The sequence below is a fragment of the Hippopotamus amphibius genome, chromosome 5, assembly GCF_030028045.1.
Source record: "Hippopotamus amphibius kiboko isolate mHipAmp2 chromosome 5, mHipAmp2.hap2, whole genome shotgun sequence".
In the NCBI taxonomy this organism is placed as follows: Eukaryota; Metazoa; Chordata; class Mammalia; order Artiodactyla; family Hippopotamidae; genus Hippopotamus; species Hippopotamus amphibius.
In genome coordinates this window covers 132,691,059-132,712,615 of record NC_080190.1, presented here as the reverse complement: position 1 = coordinate 132,712,615, position 21,557 = coordinate 132,691,059, and the positions used below count along the sequence as shown (strand labels likewise).

Below are 21,557 nucleotides of genomic sequence, written 5' to 3'. Positions count from 1 at the left end.
TGGTCATAGTCAGTTTAGGACATTTCTAATATAATTTCAAAAGGTTCCACTTCTAGTCAGTTTTGTTTTGTTTTGTTTTTTGGCCCCACTGTGTGGCATGGGGGATCTTAGTTCCCCAACCAGGGTTAAAACCCAGGTACCGGCAGTGAACGCGCCGAGTCCTAACCACTGGACTGCCAGGGAATTCACCAATTCTAGTCATTTCTTATTCAAAATACTCATTTTACAGTATGGACAATACGCTTGTCAGGTTCATAAACAGCATCAAGGGGTTGAATAAAGAACATTTGAAAAGACAAAGTATGAACCAAAAGGAACACCAACAGGTTAAAATAATGTGCTCTCATCACTGAACTATACTAGAAAATACCCCGTTCACACTACCACATATCTAGGCATGATGCTCTTTGTTAGCACCAAGATATTTTGAAACCTCACTGAAAGTGGCAGAGAATCAACACTTCCAACCCAGAACTGGGGTTTCTACAACTTCAGAATGAGAGACTAAGACTCCAACTGTCATTTCTCAAAGACAGTATTACACTGGCAACCTCTTTTCTAATTTAGAATCAAGGTGGTTGAAGCGCACATAGTCCTTGGCTATGAAAATGGTTACAAAATTTGAAAATGACATGTCAGGGACTTCCCTGGTGGTCCAGTGGTTAAGAATCCGCTTTCCAATGCAGGGGACATGGGTTCGATCCCTGGTGGGGGAACTATGATCCCACATGCTGCAGGGCAACTAAGCTCGTGCCCTCTAGAGCCCATGTGCCACAACTAGAGCGCCCTCATGCATTACTCAGTCCATGTGCCACAACTAGAGAGCAGCCCATGTGCCGCAATGAAAGATCCCACATGACACAACAAAGACCAGATGCAGCCAATTAAATACTTTTTTAAAAAAAGGAACGCAACTCACCATTAAAAAAAAAAAAAAGACATGCCAGCAAACCAATTTTAGCAAACCCAATTAATAAAAAAAATGAAGAAATAAGCCACACCAATTCCTGACCATGTCCTTGTAACTCTATCTCTTTTGAGGAGACTCACAGACAATGTCAGTATCCTTTAAGGAAAGATCATAGATTAATAGGAAAAATAAACAAACAAAAAACAAACAAAAAAAACTATTCAACCTCTTCCTCTAGATTTAGTTTTAGAAGAGAAGGACACGCAACAAAAACCTCACGATCATTTTGGAATGAAGCATTTAAAATCATACCCAAATGAACCTTAAAAACATTATGCTAAGGGAAATAAGCCAGTCATGAAAGGGCAAATATTGTGTTGTTCCATTTATAAGGTACCTAGAATAGTCAAATGCACAGAAACAGAAAATAGAATAATGGTTGCTGGGGGCTGGGGAAAGAGGAAAAGGAGACTGTATAATGTATTTAGAGTTTCAGTATGAGAAGGTGAAAAAGTTGATGGTGGTGATGGTCGCATAACAATGGGAATGTACTTAATGCCACTGAACTCTACACTTAAAGATGATTAAAACGGCATTATGTTATGTATTATTTTACCACAACATTAAAAAAAAAAAAAAACTAGGAAAAAAAGTGTAATCAACGGAATTGCATTATCATATGACAGTGATTCTACTTCTAGATATTTACAAAAAATAATTTAAAATACTCAAATATTTGTACATAATTGTTCACATCAGCACTATTTACAATACCCAGAAGGTAGAAATAGCCCATATGCCCACCAACAGATACACGAAAAAAAAAAAAAACACAATGTGGTATAGCCATACAATGAAATAGTATTCAGTCATAAAAAGGAATGAAGTACTGATACACACCACAACATGGATAAACCTAAAAAACATGTGAAATGAAGCAGACTATTTGCCTGGGTCTATGGAGGGAAAATTAGGAGCTACTGCTTAATGGGTATGGAATTTTCTTTCGGAGTTGGTAAAAATGTTTTGGAACTAGATAGAAATAATGGTTGCACAATATTGCAAATACACTAGATATCATTTAATTGTATACTTTAAAATGATTTATTTTATGTTATGTGATAAAAAAAGAAAGCATACCCAACCTATATTCCACATGATATTGCAAATAAATTTCCAAATGGAAAAGTTTCCCATTATCCCAAAATAACATGCAACTGTTTCCATATATGTTGCTTAGATACTATCTACTTAGATGACCTTAATTCCAGTCTCCATTCCTTTCAGGGTTTCTGACATTCTTACTCACAAAAAGGGAAGAGGGCACATCCCACCTGACTTCTAAAAAACACTCTGAGATTCCTGACCTCTATCTGTTTGGTCCTTTATAATTTAACTTTCACATCACAGAGCCTTACCTTCTTTTCTGAGGATGGTCTAACTGCTGGGGCCCTTAAATACAAACCCATTCTTTGGATAGAGTCCTGGCCTGGTCATTTGTGTGTACAAGTCCATCCTCGGTTGCATACTAAAATGCAAGTTAAAACAAACAGGATCAAAAGATGGACGTACTGTCACTACAGATGGTTAGTATTTCAACTCAATAGATCTACCAACTGAATTCTAGGACATTTAGATCACAGGAAACAAGTTAACGCAGATACAAGCCATATATGTAACTGCTAATCCCAAGTCAACATTTCTTACTTAACATGTCTAAATACCATAAAATTCCGTACTAGGAGCGAAGTTAGATTGAGCATGTGGATAGAAAAAGAACATCATACCATACCACCACCAAACACTTCAGATCTTGCTAATAGTACAGTTTCCATGACACCACAAGTGTGACTAGATATCAAATATTTGAGCACCAACGATTTTCAAGGTATTGTACAATAAGCCCAATATCTCTAAACAACTTGGTAAACTTTAAACAATATTAGATATATCTGTAATGTCAATCTAATTCTCTCAGCAGTGCAGCAAGTAAAAAGCAGTGAGAGGCCCAAAGAGGTACAGACTAAAGTCAGTTCTTTAAGGGGAAACAAAAACTAGCACTATTGAAAATGGGACGCCACTGACAGTAAAGGTTAATGCAAAGAGCAAATGAAAAAGTTAAAGCGATTATATAAGGATCCCTAAGAGCCCATTTCAGAATAAGAGCTCCTTCAACTAAAATATAGACACAGATTTATTTCCATGACCAGAATGACATCTGCATCACTAAATACCTTTGTAGTAGTTTGCCTTCAAAAATTCAGTCCTCATTCTATTAATCTCATTTCTCAAAATGAGTCTTACTCAGGTACTTTTTTACTTTATAAGAATGCAGATTTGATAGCAGAACCCCTGTCCTGCATCTTGCTTTAGCATCAGAATTCTTCCCTGTTTGTAAATCTTTGCCGTTTCCAGCTTTACAGCCCCCTCAACCTCAAATGAAGTATAGAAAAATTAAGTTGGAGTAGTTTTATAGAAAGAATTTTGCTGAGGATAGGGGAAACATACATCCAAAAAATTAAAAATAACATTTATAAAGACATATGCCATTTTATATATGTGTGTGTAAAAACATGTCATATATATGTATATAAAAAGAATCAGAAACCATTAAGAGATTTCATTCATTCAACCAATTATTATCGAGGATTTGCTTAATTACATAAATAAATAAATTATGCAGGATGAATCATAAATAACCAGAAATCAAATGAAAAGCTCCCATTAAATCAGCAACAGCAATAAATGTACCATAGGTAAAGACAGGCACAGACTAAAAAAAAAATGTTCTCAAGTGTAAAGTCATCCATTGATTTTTGTCTTGTGACAAAGCCATATCTAAACGAATCTAGAATCTCATGGTTTGCAGCTATTACTAAAATAAATGAGAACAGACAAAAATAAATAAGAAGGCAAGGACTCAGAGACAGAAAATATAAGCTTTTATACAAGAGTGATATGAAATTAAGTTATATACGAAAGATTTTGAACAAATGCATGGTAACTACCTTAAAGCTCAAACTACTGAAGAATAATTTGATATACTGAATTAGATAACTGAGGTTCCTATGTAATCCTAAATTACTGATCTGGTTCATAAATTCCAAGCATTTCAGAAAAGAAGGCAAATGCCTTGAGACAAAATAATTTCACAGAATCTTTGTGCTTCTGATTATACTAGGTCTGCTCCAACCTTGAATGATTCCCTAGAAGCTACTAGAAGATAAAATAACTTCGGTCTGTAGCAGTTTATCTTAATTTTGAAGCATGTCAATCTTTTAGCCATAAATCTAGAAATAACTGCTACTACATGTTTGTGGTATAATAAATATCCATAAAAGCCAGCCACGGCACTCTTCCTAAGAAGAGCAATTTCGCTTACTCTCATAACCAAATTATGTGTATGACCACTTAATTCTATTCCGTGTGAATGTAATAAAAGTTAATTAGTCCAAATAAAAGAAATTAATTCAACTGACCACTAAACCTGAAACTTTGCTTCTACTTTCTATAACTGGAAAACGATGAGAGAAAACACAAAAATCAAATGTATTCTCCATGAGATTAAGTAATCTTTTCAACAGCCTTCAGTAAAATTCTCTACTCTTTTCATAATCTAGTGAATCAGATATGAAGTTCGGAAAGTAACTCTTTTACCCCTGCAAGGGCTCCCAACAGGCAGCATAATTGTTTAGGGAGGAAGCAAAGTATCTACTGATCTCTAAAAAGTAGCTTACTTCCGGAAAGAATGTGCTAAGCCAAGCAGTAACAAAAGATAACTTTTGTCCACCTTCAGTCTTTCACTATCAGACACAGATTTTCTTCATTTGTCAAAACATATCCTATGATGGTAACTTGGTAGGTTTGAGGCATCCCCATTGACATCATTTTAGCAGAGCTCCACAATGCTCCATGATTCATGGAAACCAAACTTGTAAACCTGTTCTATGAGTGAAACAGCACCTGCAGGCGCAACCCTTATCAAGCTGTACTGTAAACGCTCAAGGGCTATTTTAGGATTTGATGATTATAAGCACTGAAAGTGCTTCTCAACTCTAAAGACTCAAGCAAGATTCAGCTCCAAGAGGAAAGACCATTTCTGCTTTTAGTGCATTTAAAAAGCTACAAGATACTGATTTTTAGACATTGCAGGAAAGGAAGGAGTTCATGTTCTAAGCATATGATTAAGAAAGGAAAGATGTCCACTTAGGTGAGATGACAAAGAGAAGATTTTGCTTGCTGTTAAGGAGCTCTTACCAAGTTGTTCTTAAGTCAAAGAACAACTGATGGACACAGGCAGTGGTAGAAAACCTGACAAGAGTAAATATCAGTTTCACAAGCATTAACAGATCATAAAGTACTCACTAAACATCCTATAGGTCATTTTAAGCAGTTACCATCTAAAGATTCATTGAGTCACCCTTACAGTTTTCCCAGATTAGGCAGAGAGGCCTCAGACTACTTTTTACTCCAAACTCTTTTTTCTGTTAATTAAGAATTAGACTTTGAAGAAAATTCCTTCTTAGCCAATCTTACTCTAGATGGAAAGACCCTAGGCATTGTGTGCCCTAAAGAGCTTTCTCAAAGCAGCCCAACTGAAAAAAAAAAAAAAAAAAAAAAAAAAAAAAAAGCATCAATAAAGTTGACATAATTAAAATAGCATGGAAAAGCCCTAATCATGTCAAAGGGATGAGCCTGAAGTTAGCACTCAAGACAACTAATCCCCCTGACCTTGACTTGTTCTTCATAAAGTAAATCTATTTACTAGCACTTGTGCACACAGTTTCAGAGAATTTGCTTCTTTCCTGGCATCATTCTTTAGGCACATCAACGTAAGTAATACGGGCACTGAGTATTTTTCTTCTTCAAGGTACTGACCTGGTAACCTTGGAAGAAGTTAAGAATTTCCTTAACTCCAGTATTGTAGGCCAGGCCCTGCATTCTGACCACCGTGCCAGGCTGTGGAGGGACACCGCTAAGATTAGCAGCTGTAGGGAAGTAGCCAAGACTATTGGGCGAACCTGGGGGGCTAAAGGGAGAGAAAGCACAGTGAACCAACAGAAATAGACAATGTCTAATATTTACTCTAAAAACATTTGTTACTTAAGGAAACAGACTTTCTCAAGGTGATCTTGCTTAGAATTCTTAAGAGTTATCTCTCCCAAGACAGGTAAATACACCATAGCTAGTCTGTCCCACATTTCCACAAAAGCCAGAAGTTGAAAGATAGAAGGGTTAATGCAGAGTGAAATGCAGGGTTTCCCCAAGATCCAGTTCTGTCCTAGATTCGTAAATGAAGGGAGGAGAGAAGGAAACTTTTGCAGCCACTCAAACACAAAGCACCACTTCCAAAGCCAAGCTCATTGATGATTAACTGGCTAGTTATCAAGAATACTAAGGCATGAAAAAGCATGAACACAAAGGAATAATAGAAACCATAGCCACAGAGATCAAAAAGTATACAAATGATTGCTCCAAAGAACAGACTGTTCTACCCCTATACACAAGCAAATGTATAACACAGTAAGTACAGCATAATAAGACAGCAAAGTACTTTAGTACCCATGAGTTATTTCTTCCAATCTGACTGAAAAATCAGTGTGCGGCGGGGCATGGGGGAACAAGTAAACTGGAAGGGATGCAGAATAAATTATGTCAACCACCATTAACATGGGGGGAAATTGACGATGGGTCCTCTTGGTGTATCAGCAGCAATTACCTCCAAGGAACACAAGCCACGTCAATCATTCTTTATGTGGTAACTCAACTTATCACTATATTATGAAATTAGTTTCATCCTGTCCCTTACCCAATCTGTTTCCCACCACAATTAGTTGCTAGATACCTGTACTTAAAAATACACACGCGTAGGGAAATTTTTCCTTAAAGAAGTCATTAGCTTAAAGAGCAATAAAAATCCACAGTTTCAGATTATTAACGCTTATAAATCATTCTAAGTAGGTAATTATCCCATTTCAAAGACAAGTAAACATATAATGAAAGGGACTAAAAATCTTTGAGATTATCTATCCTATATAATCCTAACTGATTGAAAACAGCAAAGTAGGAGGACTTACTGAAGTCAAAATTTACTCTGAAACTACAGTAATCAAAATGGTGTGGTACTCCCACAGAGACGGAAATGAGCAATGGAATAGAATTTGAGAGGCGAGAAATAAACCCTTACTTTTATGGTCAATTGATTTTCTTATTTGTTTTTCACCACATTGCGCAGCCCACAGGATCCCAGTTCCCCGACCAGGGATCGAACTCGGGACCTCGGCAGTGAAAGCTCGGAGTCCCAAACACTGGAATTCCCTGGTCAACTGATTTCTGACAAGGGTTCCAAGACAATTTGAAGAACAGAGAATAGTCTTTTCAGTAAATGGTGCTGTAACGATGAAATAGCCACATGTAAAGGGATGAATTTAGACCTCTACCTCATGCTATATAAAACATTCAAAAACTTTTTTTTTAATAAATTTATCCTTGTGGTTTTTGTTTTTTTACTTATTTATTTATTTTATTGGCTGTGTTGGGTCTTTGTTGCTGCACACGGGCTTTCTCTAGTTGCGGCGAGAGGGGGCTACTCTTCATTGTCGTGCGTGAGCTTCTCATTGCAGTGGCCTCTCGTTTGCAGAGCATGGGATCTAGGCGCATGGGCTTCAGTAGTTGTGGCACATGGGCTCAATAGTTGTGGCTCACGGGCTCTAGAGCACAGGCTCAATAGTTGTGGTGCACGGGCTTAGTTGCTCCGCAGCATGTGGTATCTTCCTGGGGCAGGGATCAAACCCGTGTCCCCTGCGTTGGCAGGCGGATTCTTACCCACTGCGCCACCTAGGAAGTCCTCAAAAACTCTTAAAAGAATATGTAGTAATACATTTTCATGACCTTGCATTACATATGACAATAAAAGTATAAGTGATAAAAGAAGAAACAGATAAGTTGGACTGCATCAAAACTTAAAACTTTTGTGCTTTAAAGAGCTCTATCAAGAAAATGAAAAGAAGACCCACAGATTGGGAAAAAATATTGACTAGGTAGGAACCATATAAGGTCTCCTACCTAGAATACGTACAGAAATTTTACAACTAAAAACAGTAAGAAAAATAACTCAATTAAAAAAGGTGCAGGGACTTCCCTGGTGGTCCAGTGGCTAAGACTCTGTGCTCCCAATGCAGGGGGCCCAGGTTCGTTCCCTGGTCAGAGAACGGTCAGAGAACTAAATCCGATGTGCCACAACTAAAAATCTGCATGCCACAACTAAGACCTGGCGCACATATATATACATATATATATTTTTTTAAATAATAAACAAATAAGGGCTTCCTAGGTAGCGCAGCGGTTAAGAATCCACCTGCCAATGCAGGGGACACAGGTTCAATCCCTGCTCCAGGAAGATCCCACATGCCACGGAGCAACTAAGCCCGTGTGCCAAAAAAACAAACAAAACAAACAAAAAATAATAATAAATAAAATAAATAAAAATAAAAATGTGCAAAGGGGGAATTCCCTGGTGATCCAGTGGTTAGGACTCCAAGCTTTCACTGCTGTGGGCCTGGGTTCAGTCCCTGATCGGGGAACTAAGATCCCGCAAGCTGCGTGGCACGGCCAAAAGAAAAAAAAGTGCAAAGGATTTGAAAAACCATTTCTCCAAAGAAAACATGTTAATAGCTAATAAGCACATATAAAATTGCTCAAAATCAAGTCATTAAGGAAATGCAAATTGAAACCATGAGATAGCAAATCCACACCCATGAAAATAGTTAAAAGAGCTGAAAAGGATGTAAAGAGGAAACTCTAAAACATTGCTCATGGAGATGTAAAATGGTGACACCCCTTTTGAAAACAGTTTGGCTGTTTCTCAAAATTAAGCGTAAGGTTACCATATGACCCAGCAAATTCCACTCCTAAGTACATACCTAACCAAAGAAAACTAAAAATCTAGAACCCCACAAAAACTTGAGTGCAAATGTGCACAGCATTATTAATAGTCAGAAAGTATAAGCCACCCCAAGTATCCTAAAAAATGATAAATTAAATGTTGTATATCCCTACAATGGAGTATCAGCCATAAAAAGGCATGAAAAGTGCTGATCCACGCTGCACATGAATGAACCCCAAGAACTGGCTGAATAAAAGCAGCCGCCACAGAAGACCACATGTGGTATGATTCTATTTAGAGGAAATGTCTGAACAGGCAAATCCACAGAAACAGAAAATATATTGATAGCTATTTAGGGGTGGGGAGGGGCAAGTAAAGTGGGTACAAAGGAAGTGAACCAGAGTCCCTACTAATGGACACCAGGTGTCCTTTGGGGGTAATAGGTTACTCTAAAATAAGATTGTTATATTATCTAAATACGAGTTTATACAACTGTTCTAAAATTAGCAGCACAACTCCATAAACACACTAAAAACCATTGAATTGTATACTTAAAATAGGTTAACTTTATGACATGTAAACTACCTTCATAAGCCTATTTTCAAAAACTGAAAAAAAGTCACAGTATTTACTTTCCAACTAATCCAATTCAGTCAAATACAATTTACAGTTAATGTTTGAGATATTTAATGCTTTCCATGGAAAGTTACTCAGTTACCAGAAAGTCTTAGCCTTTTTCAAATCCCACGAAATTTAAGGAATGGTAGGGAGTGCTGTATGTTTTAGGATAAGGGAAACAATTTTAAACATAAGAACAGCTTCAAAGAATATATGGATTTTTCTGCAACGACAGAATAAGGATAACGTAAAAATTACGTGCATTTGCTTTGTGGTGGTGGTTTAGAGAAAGATAAGGAATTTTCTAACCACACCCTAACCAATGGCAAAAAAGAGAGCTGTCCACCAAAACAAGACTATGCCGTAACTCATCCCAACATTCATTTTAAGTCATTATTTTGGATTTTTACCTCCATTATATCTTTAGTTAGGTTTCAGACTCTCAAGTGTCAGTATTTATCAATGTCTCAGGTGTCAGTGGTATCAATAATGTAACCGCTACTCAGAAGCTACAAAGGTTCAAAAAAATGATAGAACTACTAAGAAACCCAAGGGCTGGGGGCCAAATGAGTGAGTCAATGTAACACTGAACTCTGAGGTCCTACAGTGTGTGGAGGGACTGTACCACATCACATAAACCAATAAGGAAACTGCACTTGAGCTGGGTAAGAAAACCTGTCGAGGGGACTTCCCTGGTGGCACATTGGTTAAGAATGCGTCTGCCAAGGCAGGGACGCGGGTTCCATCCTTAGTCTGGGGAAGACCCCACATGCCACGGAGCAACTAAGCCTGTGCGCCACAACTATTGAGCCTGCACTCTAGAGCTCATGTGCTGCAACTACTGAAGCCTGTGTGCTTAGAGCCTGCGCTCCACAACAGGAGAAGCCACTGCAATGAGAAGCCTGCGCACCACAGTGAAGAGTAGCCCCCAATCCCCACTAGAGAAAGCCCACGCGCAGCAAGAAAGATCCAACACAGCCAATAAAAAATAAATAAAATTTTAAAAGTACTTAAAAAAAATAAAAGACAGAAACCCTGTTGGGGTTGCCTGAACTGGCAAAGACCTGAGGGGAGGTGAGAGGAAATGAAGGGAAAAAGAAAACAGCACGAAAGGGGTCTCCCCAAAGGTTTATATGCAGAAAACTGCTAGAGCATCACAGCTATGAAGACACTACTACTGAGACTCACTCAGCAAGTCACACTGAGATCGCGTTAAGAAACTACTGAATGAAGCAGGTGAGTGACTACATTATAAAGTTGGTGAAGATCGCCTTCACTACGGTACTCCAAGTTCTCTCTACGTATTTGGGTAAAAACTTTCAAACTCAACGTAGAGGAAAGCTGTATTTCCCTGAGACTTTATGACTTCCTTTCCTTTGAAATTATGAGTTTTGCAGTTCAAGTTTCCTCCTGCTCAGATTCCATGATTGTTATGCCAATATTAATTTAACTGCCTAAGCTTCTGTTGCCAGACTATCAAACATTTCCTCCTATCTTATATTTTTTCAAATATATTTATATAATCTAGTTTTATATAATTTATATAATCTAGTTTTATAATATTCTATGTATCCTATTAAGTAACAGAATCTAGTTTTATAATATTCTACGTATCCTATTAAGTAACAGAATCTAGTTTTATAATATTCTACGTATCCTATTAAGTAATAGAAAATTCTCTGTAGAGCAAGGAAAGATATATGAAAATACTGAAGGCTAGGGCGTCTAACAATACAATATATACTATATCGAAAACAATTTTCATAATATCCTTTCATTTAATAATTACAAATTTTGGTAGCACTGATGTTATCAGGTAGCATTCCAAAATAATCATAGCATGACAATATTCATAATTTTAGGACCTGCCATATTTCTCTCGAGGAGAGAGGATCAAAGCATTATCTGTCCTATTAAAGAAAGAGATTAAGGGAAAAGAAGATTAGAAGACTATATTCTCTCCTCTGGGTACGTCATAACATATTAACATAGAAAACACCCTGAGAAGGCTTGCAAAAAGAAATCTGGTTTTCACTTCTTGCAGAATTACTGCACAGAGCCTTTAACACCCCTACTATTACAAAGACCATATATTTGGAAAGCGACTGGAGAAAATGTTTTAATCCTAGCAAGTGCAAAGGCTTGAGTCAAATTTCATGTAGGAAATTTCTGAACTTAATTGTTCATCTGAAATGAACAATCTCAAGAAGGCTGACTTTTCAACATTCTTTCTGAGTTAATAGTGAGGCAGATGGACTGATTACTACATCTGGATCCTCAATTTCTGTTAGCTCTTTTTAAAATTTATTTATTTATTTTATTTATTTATTGGCTGTGTTGGGTCTTCATTGCTACACATGGGCTTTCTCTAGTTGCTGCAAGCAAGGGCTGCTCTTCATTGTGGTGTGCAGGTACCTCATTGTAGTGGCTTCTCTTGTTGTGGAGCATGGGTGCTAGACGCGTGGGCTTCAATAGTTGCAGCACATGGGCTCAATAGCTGTGGCTCACGGGCTCTAGAGCACAGGCTCAGTAGTTGTGGTGTGCAGGCTTAGTTGCTCTGTGGTATGTGGAATCTTCCCAGGGCAGGGCTCGAACCCATGTCCCCTGCACTGGCAGGTGGATTCTTTACCACTGCGCCACCTAGGAAGTCCTGTTAGCTCTTCCTAAAGGCTATACAAGCCTCTCTGTGCATATGCATCTATCTCTCGGAGAAAGTTTTAAGTAACCAACAAATATAAAAACTCTTAAATAAAGAAATCTGCCAAGAATCTATTTCACTAAAATAGTAAGCAAATTTAGGTATTGTCAAAACAGTTTGGTAACTAAACTTAAATTTACTCCAATTATGTCAAAGATTACAAAAAACACACAAACAAAAAACCCCACACCCAAAACCCCGCAAAAACCAAACAAAAACAAAAAAAACAAAAACCAAAAAAACCCCCCAACAAAAAACAAAAAACCCCCAACAACCCTACTACCTACAGTTATCATAAGCTCCAAATACATAAAGTTACAGACCTCTTACTCAAAACAAGAATTGCCCCCACAAAGCTTCATTTTTAATTTGCAAACTGAATCCTATACTAGAAATTATTTTAAAAGTAATCTTTTTGTACAAAATAACTTATCTTTTTACATTTAGAAAACAATGACATTTTAAAAAGTAATATTTTGATGAAAAATCTAGATGACGAAGGAAGCAAAACACACTTATCCATGGACATTTGCGTTCCTTGGCAAAATAACAGAAGACAAAGATTTCCAGAGAGGCACATTTACATAAGTTATTATTTTGTAAGCTATTTTCACGTTTCTTTTTTTTTAAATGCACTTTTGTCTTGTTTTTGAATAGGAATAGAATACAATATTGAAAGGTACAAATATAGAGCAAGCAGTATGACTCCATCACACTCTTTCCTCCCTCCAAATCAAAACCTCTCTAGAAGCAATCTCATCCTAGCTTCATGGTTATTATGATTTGATTATTTTGAACTTAAATGGAAAATGTTTGCTAATAAAGTCATTTTGCTTTTGGTTTAAAAAAAAAGGCAGCTTAGAAGACCACATAACATACAGTAAAGAAAATCAAAAGTCATTACTCTGTATTATTAAATAAAATTCATAGACAAATGTCAATTTTTGCTTTAAGCCTACTTCAGTGTAATGTCTTAAAGATATATCAAGGAATTGCTTAAATGGGGCAATGGAGGCAAAATAGGTTTATTTTGTTTATCAAGATTGGCACATGTGTTTAGTTAAGTTCTTCTGCTTTAACTAAAGTCATTAATGCTTAAGAATAAACTGCTTTATTTAAAGAAATATTGGGCACACAAACAGCAACAGGTGAAAGAAATGATCTCTAGGTTTTTGTGTTTTAAAATGTTCTGGGAGTAAGGGTATAGCAGGGTAAACAGGGAAACAGATGATACAAGATTGGCAAAATATTGATACTGTTGAAATTGGGTAACAGATATTTTCCCAGATTATGTTTGTTTGAAAATTTCTGTAATAGATTTTTTTTTTAAGTTATGCTTGAAAATAATATGTATAATACCACTCCCATTTTGTAAGAAAAAAAAAATCCTTAGGGGGGAAAACAACTTATACATTGAAATCAATCAAGTGTTTTGAGTAATTAAAATTTTTTCCTCGAGGTTCACCGCACTTGATAATTTTCTACAATGCCAAAAAGAATTTTAAGCATATTTTAAATTCCCTGAACTGCTCATCATAAGAATAAGGTCTTTAGACTAACAAACGACTATTCCATGAAACTACACTGAATTCTCAGGAACCGACAGTATAGAGTGAAATGCCCACAGCAGCTCTTGCTTACATCATTTAGCAATGACATCCAAACTAAAAAAAAAAAAAAAAAAAAAAGTTGTTCCCACCAACAAATGTTATCTGGTGCTTCTCCATGATTACAACATTGCCTGATACTGCATTAATATTGCACTGTTACAATATTCTAGTGTCATTTCATTGCATGCTCTGGCACTAAATGTTTAAGTAATAAAAAAGAATTTTTTTTAAGCCAAGATTATTTATTTTTCTTGGTCCTATCAGAAAGCTTTCAACAAATAAGTTAGAAAGTAAACTGGTTGTCAAGTGTTATTGTCGGGAGAAACTAGCTGAAGTGTGTATGGGATGCCCCTGTACTGTTTGTTACAACTGCATGTGAACCTATACTTATCTCAATAAAAAAAGGAAACTGGAAGAAGGAAGCCAAGTGTTCGAAATAGGAAATGCAGGCCATCTCTCAGAGGCTTGGTATTCTTTTGGCTCAAGTGCAAAGAATTTCAGGATATTAAAAACATCACACAACAAACAAAGCACTGCACAATGCCTCAATATTACTAAATATACATATTAAATGCTTGGGTAAAAAGAATCTGATTTTACAAGTAATGGTTATCCCAAGAAATAAAATGCTCCTCCTCCCAAACCTTTCTCACGGAAAGGCAAATAAAGCATCACTCACTAAAAATGTCAAACGTCCCTTTTCCTCCCCTTTTGGTTCAAAGTGATATGTTATTATTTATCATGTCCTGCAAAAGGTGAGGCAATGGATATACACAAGACATTTATGTTGACCCATCTTTAAATTACATGACATTTAACTGAAGACCCAGCATGTTTTTTACCTGTGCTGTGCTTTTGATGCAAAAGAGAATATTCCCTTCTAAGAAAAATGAGACGTCAGAACAAAACGTAGGACTTTATGTAATGGGAGAGACAAGGTGTAAAAGAACAGCTTCCAGTGATAAGCAGGGTGGACATGAACAGATAGCCCCTTCTAATTCTTTTCTTTCCTAGGCTAAGCTCTGGGATACTGGGTAATCGAAACCTTCTTCCAAGTGGTGAAAGGAAAAAACAATGTTCGTAACCAGAAAATAGAACTACTTGCTTTAATTTCACTTGCTCTTCAAGATGCTGTTGTTACCGACACACATTTAGACTGCTAAAAACTCATTTAACAATAAACAAACAAAAATGCAATTCACTGGTTCATTGCTTTCTCCTTAGACATTCCTCAAGTAACCCAAATCCTTATGATGAAATACCCACAATAGGTTCTATCTCCAAATATACCAAGTTAGAGGAAATAAAATACGAATACCCTCTAGCTGAAGGAGCACTTTGAAGTTACTGACTTTGCACAGGGGTGAATTCTGTCAGCTACTCTACACCAGAAAGGGTCCATATTTTATTAACCCTAATATATGTCGCACACAGAGGTACTAAATAATAGTCTGCCCAGATAAATTCAAAGTTAAAAACAGTTAAAACCAGTCACTTTGAGGGGCATGCTTTCAAAAGTCTGCAAAATGTTAGCATCTTGATGTTTTAAAGTAATGAACATGTTGCACTAATCTGAAGTCAAACAGCATATTTCATTTAAAAAATGGATAACAACATTTTAAATCAACTACACTCCAATAAAAATTTTTAAAAAATTAAAAAAAAAAGTGGAGGGACATACCCTGTAATAAATCATAATGGAAGAGAATCTATATACACACATAAAGCTGAATCACTTCGCTGTACAGCAGAAATTAACACATTATAAATCAACTATACTTCAATAAAATATTTTTTTAAATGGAGGGAATTTAATTTTTTTTAATTTAAAAAGAGACAAACTCCAGAGCTTCTGATTTAATGTCCTGTTTCACCCTACAGTATGCTATCTCACACTCTTCTACGTATCAGAGAATAGGCCAAAATATACTTGAACATTTATATTACAGAGCCTCAAATGCCTTAGAGTCATGTGAGGTTAGAAATGGTGTTCTGGGGACTTCCTTGGTGACGAAGTGGTTGGGAATCCGCCTGCCAATGTAGCGGCACAGGTTTGATCTCTGGTCCGGGAGGATCTTATATGCCACAGAGAAGCTGAGCCCATGTGCCACAACTACTGAAGCTGGCGCACCCTAGAGCCTGTGCTCCACAACAAGGGAAGCCAACACCATGAGAAGCCTGAGCACTGCAGCGAGGAGTAGCCCCTGCTCACCGCAACTAAAGAAAGCCCACAGGCAGCAACAGAGATCCAATGCTGTCAATAAATAAATAAATAAATAAATAAATAAATAAATAAATAAAATCTTGACTTAAAAAAAAAAAATTAATGGTGTTCTCCCCAAACTGTAAAATATTTTCTTGTCTTTGGAGTTTGCTTTTTAAATTATTACAGATTTTAAGTATGGTTAACAACACATCCCCATGTTTGAATACTTGGTTCGTGTAACTTCACTAGAATCAGAGAAATGTAAATTAAAATAATGAAACATACTAGGAGTTATTTGGAAATATTAATTTAAATATAACATACATGACCTTCGATTTAGAAATTCCACTTCTGGGGGCTTCCCTGGTGGCGCAGTGGTTAAGAATCTGCCTGCCAATGCAGGGCACATGGGTTTGAGCCCTGGTCTGGGAAAGATCCCACATGCCTCGAAACAAAACTGAGCCCGTGCGCCACAACTACTGATCCTGTGCTCTAGAGCCCGCTAGCCACAACTATTGAGCCCAGGTGCCACAACTACTGAAGCCCAAGCACATACAGCCTGTGCTCCGCAACAAGAGAAGCCACTGCAATAAGAAGCCTGCACACTGCAATGAAGAGTAGCCTCCGCTCTCCACAACTACAGAAAATCCATGCGGAGCAATGAAGACCCATCGCAGCCAATAAAATAAATATTAAAAAAAAAATTCCACTTCTGTGAAATTGTTCTACAGAAGTAGAAGTATTTAAAGATCAATACAACTTTTGTTTAACAGAGAAAAATAAAATTAAATGTCTATAAAAATAAAGGAATTGTTAAATTATATTTTTACTCTTGGGATATCATGTGGAAGTTACAAGAGTGAGGTAAATATACAGATATTCCTTAGGGAAGTCAATAACATGCTTGCAAGTTAAAAAAAAAAAAACAAACCACAACCACCACCACCACCAGCACAAAACCACAAAACCAGAGGGCAGTATGTCAGTATGCCACATTATTTACAAGCACACAGATATGTGTATGTTATCAAATTGATAGTAGTGGTTACTTTTGTACTTGGAGTTGTGAAAAATAGGAGTCACTCACTACTTCTATCCTCTTAAGACTTAATAATGAGAACATTACAAACTTTAAAACCACTAATAGAAAAAAATTAACATATAGCAGGGGCCCAAAGTTACAGGAGCTATTAAGCCATAAATGTCAGTTCCTCTTGCCTTTGAGGCTTCAAGACTCAAGTTCCCATCACACTATGATGGGAAACTATTTCTAAGAGATTCATTCCTTCTTTTAACAGTGTCTAGATAGTAAATCAATGGTGGAATTGGATACTTTGCAAGTGTATTACAGGAATAAGTAACTGCACCAGGCATCCAGTGGCACAAGGCATGCCACTCCTGACATTCTGATGGTATAAGAAAGGAAGACAAAGATCTTTCTTATAACCAGAGCCACTACCAGCAAGTGACTGTCACAGGGTCCAGAGGAGGTGACAGATTGGGATTGGGCTGGGTGCCTGACATAGTACTCAACCATGAACAATTACTTATGTTTCTGAGCCTTTTCAAGTTTTCAAAAGATGGCCAGTTGATGTTTATCGTAGCTTTCTCCCTATTCTTTTTCCCCAACAAAATAAAGAACATTTTCAATAGCATTAATGAATGTTTTTAAAATTCCTAAAAAAATAAACAAATTTAATTAATAGTAGCTACCAGCTTCACTGCTACCAAGATTCCAAAGTTCTTGCTCCCTACTGGGAAATTATATATAGATGGAGAGGGAATAAAAAATATAGTGTGACAGGGAATTCCTTGGCGGTCCAGTGGTTAGGACTCCCCATGGCCACTGCAGGGGGCCAGGGTTCAATCCCTGGTTGGGGGAATAAGATCCTGAAAGTCACGTAGCAAGGCCAAAAATCAAAACAACAACAAAAAACCAGTGTGACACAGTAACTGTAGAGATAAGATAGGTAAGTTACAGGTCACCCATCAAAAACCTCACCTTTACATTGGTGGGTGTACTCAAAACATTTATTTTAAATAGCTTGAGAAGCAAAAAACAAAGCCTAGTACACTTAAAAATTTTTTTTGAGGAATATTGCTTGTGCCAAAGTAAAATTTTATTTTAATAAAGTGAACTGGTTAGTAGCTAAACAAAGACTTCTAAAAAAAGTTTTTTTCAAAAGAAAATTGAGAATGAGAGGTTATTATACATCCAAGTTAGAATCACAGGCAATCAGACCTGGGAGGGACTCCAAACACTTGGCTGATCTCATCATTTTATAAGAACCAGAAAGGTCAAGTGAATTGCCTCGGGTAGAAGATATGAAACCAAAACTCAGGTCTCCCAATTTCCAGACTGACAAATTTCTCTCCATTATATCCTGTTGCCTCCGAGAAAGTGAGGACAACTAAAACTAATCGGATTTAAAATACATTGATTCTAAGAAAGCACTGAATAATCTCATCCTGGACTTGTTAGCAAAGATTTAGAGGGGAAAGAACACAAGCCCTATAAAATTTAAAACAACAGTTTTTGTTTATTTTGGGTTGACATGAATTCATGCTACTTAAAAATATAATTGTCCTCACCATGGATTTTCCCATTTTGTAATTCATTCACAGCATACTGCCACCCTATTACAATGATTACTTTGCTACTCACTAACGGCCCTAAAATAGAAGGAAAAATGGAAAGTTGTATACACACATAAGCTAAAAGAACATGCTGTCAATAGATGGTTAAAAAATAGACATTTTGTGTTGTCTTAAAACAACCTCTTGGTCAGAGATACAACCAGAAACTGCTGCCTGCCATGCTAACCTTCCATGTGGCAGACAATATTCTTTTGTGAACTCAGGCAGTGGCTATCAAAGGAGTCCTTTGTTTCTGTCCCTCATTTCCAGTTCCATCAGAGCCTCACCTGGGATAGTACGCTGTGTAGTTCATGAAGAGCTGGGTGCCCGCTGGGTAGTATGCTGTGGAGGGCTGCAGTGCTCGTGGATTCAAGAGCACAGGGGGCTGATAAATGGCAGCTTCAGTAGGAATAACTGCTGCAGGAGCTGGAAATGTGTAGGAGGGAGGAGACAGGCCTAAATAAGCAAAGAGAGAGACCTTGAGATATATGTGTAATAGCTGACACACATGCGAGCACCAAAGCTATAAGGTCGCTGTTCCATGTACACATTTGAAAGAAAGAGACCAGTTCTGCATACCATTCCAAGCAACTTTCTTTTGATTATATAGATCACACCAAGAAGCAATCTCAAATCTCACACACTCCATCACCCTAAAGAACAGTTCTTAGTCTGAAATTTGGAAAAGCCAGTTTCAAGTGAACTTGCAAGTCTTTGCAACCATTTTCATGACACATGATTTTTACCCCCCAACTCCTAAGTGCCAGTTACCATAAACTAACTCTTTGAGGAAAGAAACATGGGACGGACCGACATTTAATGTAACTTCAAACTAAAAGCTGGGTTTTTTTCCCCTTTGAGAGCTATGCTGCTAGTCCCTCTTGTCATCTACTCCATAGTACAACATAAAGATAATTATGATAAAACACCATTCACCAGGACCATGTATGATGCCAAGGCATAGACTGTGCCAGAAAAAACTGACCCAAAAGGAGGAAATTAACTCCGGATTTTGTACACTTTAAGGCAATCCAGAAGATGGGTTTTTGACACTAATCTACATCTTCAGACCAGTGTAAAAAATAAAAAATCCAACCTGGGAAATAAACTTGAAGAAATATGTGCAAGTCTTCCTGGGAATCAGCAGATGAAAAGCTGATTCAGATTAAATAGATACATAAAGGATGGAATTCCTTTGTCTTCTGGTCATGTAACATCTTCAAGGCCCAGTAACTCACGTAAGTCAGACCACTTGCTGGTCACTAGCTTTAATGTGTAGTATGAACACAACTCTCCAAGCCATCTGCACCCAACAGAAGAGATAACTGAGAGGTTGCCTGAACTTGGGGTCCCTGACTTTAATTTTCAAACCTAGCACTACCTAATATATTTTGCAAATAGCTGAGGCCCAAGGGATAATTTTCATAGGAAAATCTCTACTGTCTTTCGCTTTTCTTCTGACGTTTCTATATGTCTATGGAGATAAGTCAGCTGAATATGGGTACATAAACCCCAAGACCTGTGAGTTCCCTAGCGGCCTAGTGTTTAGGATTCCAGGTTTTTCACTGCTATGGGCCGGGTTCAATGCCTGGTCAGGGAACTAAGATCCTGCGAGCCGTGTGGCATGGCCAAAAAAACCCCAAAAAACAGACAATCAATACCCATCAAAAACTGCTACATGTTAGATATCTAATGTAGATAATTTTAAAATTATGATCCCTGGCCTTAAGGAGTCCACAAAAAGAGCAAACAGAACAAACTGAGTCACGTAAGTCATAAAGAGACTGTCACCTAAAGGGAGTTGGCAGGGAAAAAAAAAGTCTAGTAGAATAAGCATATTAGCATGCACAAATGGAAATTGATTTTTTAATGAGTGAACTCTTCCACTAAAATGACAAATGGCCAAATTTTAATTAAAACTTTCAGAAAGTATTAAAAGATATGGACATATATTTTTATGTAAAAATGCATTTACATTGGGGGCGGGGAGGGGGGGCTCAGCTCACATTGCACAAGACGTGGGATCTTAGTTCCCCAACCAGAGATTGAACCTGTGCGCCCCCTGCAGTGGAAGCACACTTTCTTAACCACTGGACTGCCAGGGAAATTGTTAATATTTTAAGGCTTACGAGGGGGAAAAGGGAAGAACTAAAAGTCTTACAAAGTCTGTAATGACCACTTTTCCATCAGGAATAGAGAAGTAAAAGGTTATCACAGCAAAAGAATTTGGGTTATACATGATGGAGAAATTCTCTTATCTCACAATGTTTGATAAGTTATCAGTAAGGGAAATTGTAAAAGTTACTGATGTTATCAATGGTTTATGGACAGGAAACATACAACTACAATTACATGTAGATATCCACTTATGGCCAATCATGAATTTTTAAAACTTGATACTCATTAGTGATCTACTCTTAGATATTCACCAATAGCAAGCAGCAGATAAATGGAACATTAGCAGTTAGGAATTCCAAAGGATATAAAAGATTAAGCCCTACCAAATGTCCTATGAATAATACTTTATCAAATAGGTTTACTGGCATAGGTCCTTCTTTACTAGAAAGTGATGTCTTAACGCCGCCCATTTTATTGGAATCAAGCACATAATTCAGTTTACTTTCTCAGTTATCTTTGGACTGTATTCCAAGTGCTACATTCTTTAAACACACCCAACATGCTATGCTTCCTAACAATGTACGTCTTACTCAGAAGTGAAAACTTCGTCAGAAAATTCAAGGTTTAAACATCAGCTCTCCAAATGTTCCTTAGTCACAAACCAGAACTTGGTCTCCAGACTAAAGGGCTCCTTCCTCTCAAACAGGATTCCAGACGGCTTGCACCAGGTGCCAATGAGCAAGAGCATGGCTTGATATTAAGCACTGATCCTGCGATCCAATGGTAACTTTGGCTTATTTATTTACGCATTTATATATATATATATATATATTTTTTTTTTACTAACTTGCTCTTTCCAGAAATCCTAGAGAGCA

The 21,557-nt window shown here is 37.2% G+C and overlaps 1 protein-coding gene across 11 annotated transcripts in view; it reads right to left on the bottom strand.

Moving 5' to 3' along the window:
- ESRP1 (epithelial splicing regulatory protein 1) overlaps positions 1-21,557 on the bottom strand; it is a 56,200-nt gene that overhangs the window by 6,332 nt on the left and 28,311 nt on the right. For 7 of the 11 annotated variants that reach the window (XM_057737206.1, XM_057737210.1, XM_057737207.1 and 4 more), the window contains exons 13-15: positions 18,852-19,020; positions 5,789-5,939; positions 2,329-2,438 (exon numbers count right to left, since the gene is read on the bottom strand). In XM_057737206.1, coding sequence (XP_057593189.1) covers positions 2,364-2,438; positions 5,789-5,939; positions 18,852-19,020 — 395 coding nt within the window. In that variant the 3' untranslated portion in view covers positions 2,329-2,363. The remainder of the gene's footprint in view (positions 1-2,328; positions 2,439-5,788; positions 5,940-18,851; positions 19,021-21,557) is intronic. The other 4 variants (XM_057737211.1, XM_057737208.1, XM_057737213.1 and 1 more) reach the window with 3 other exon arrangements.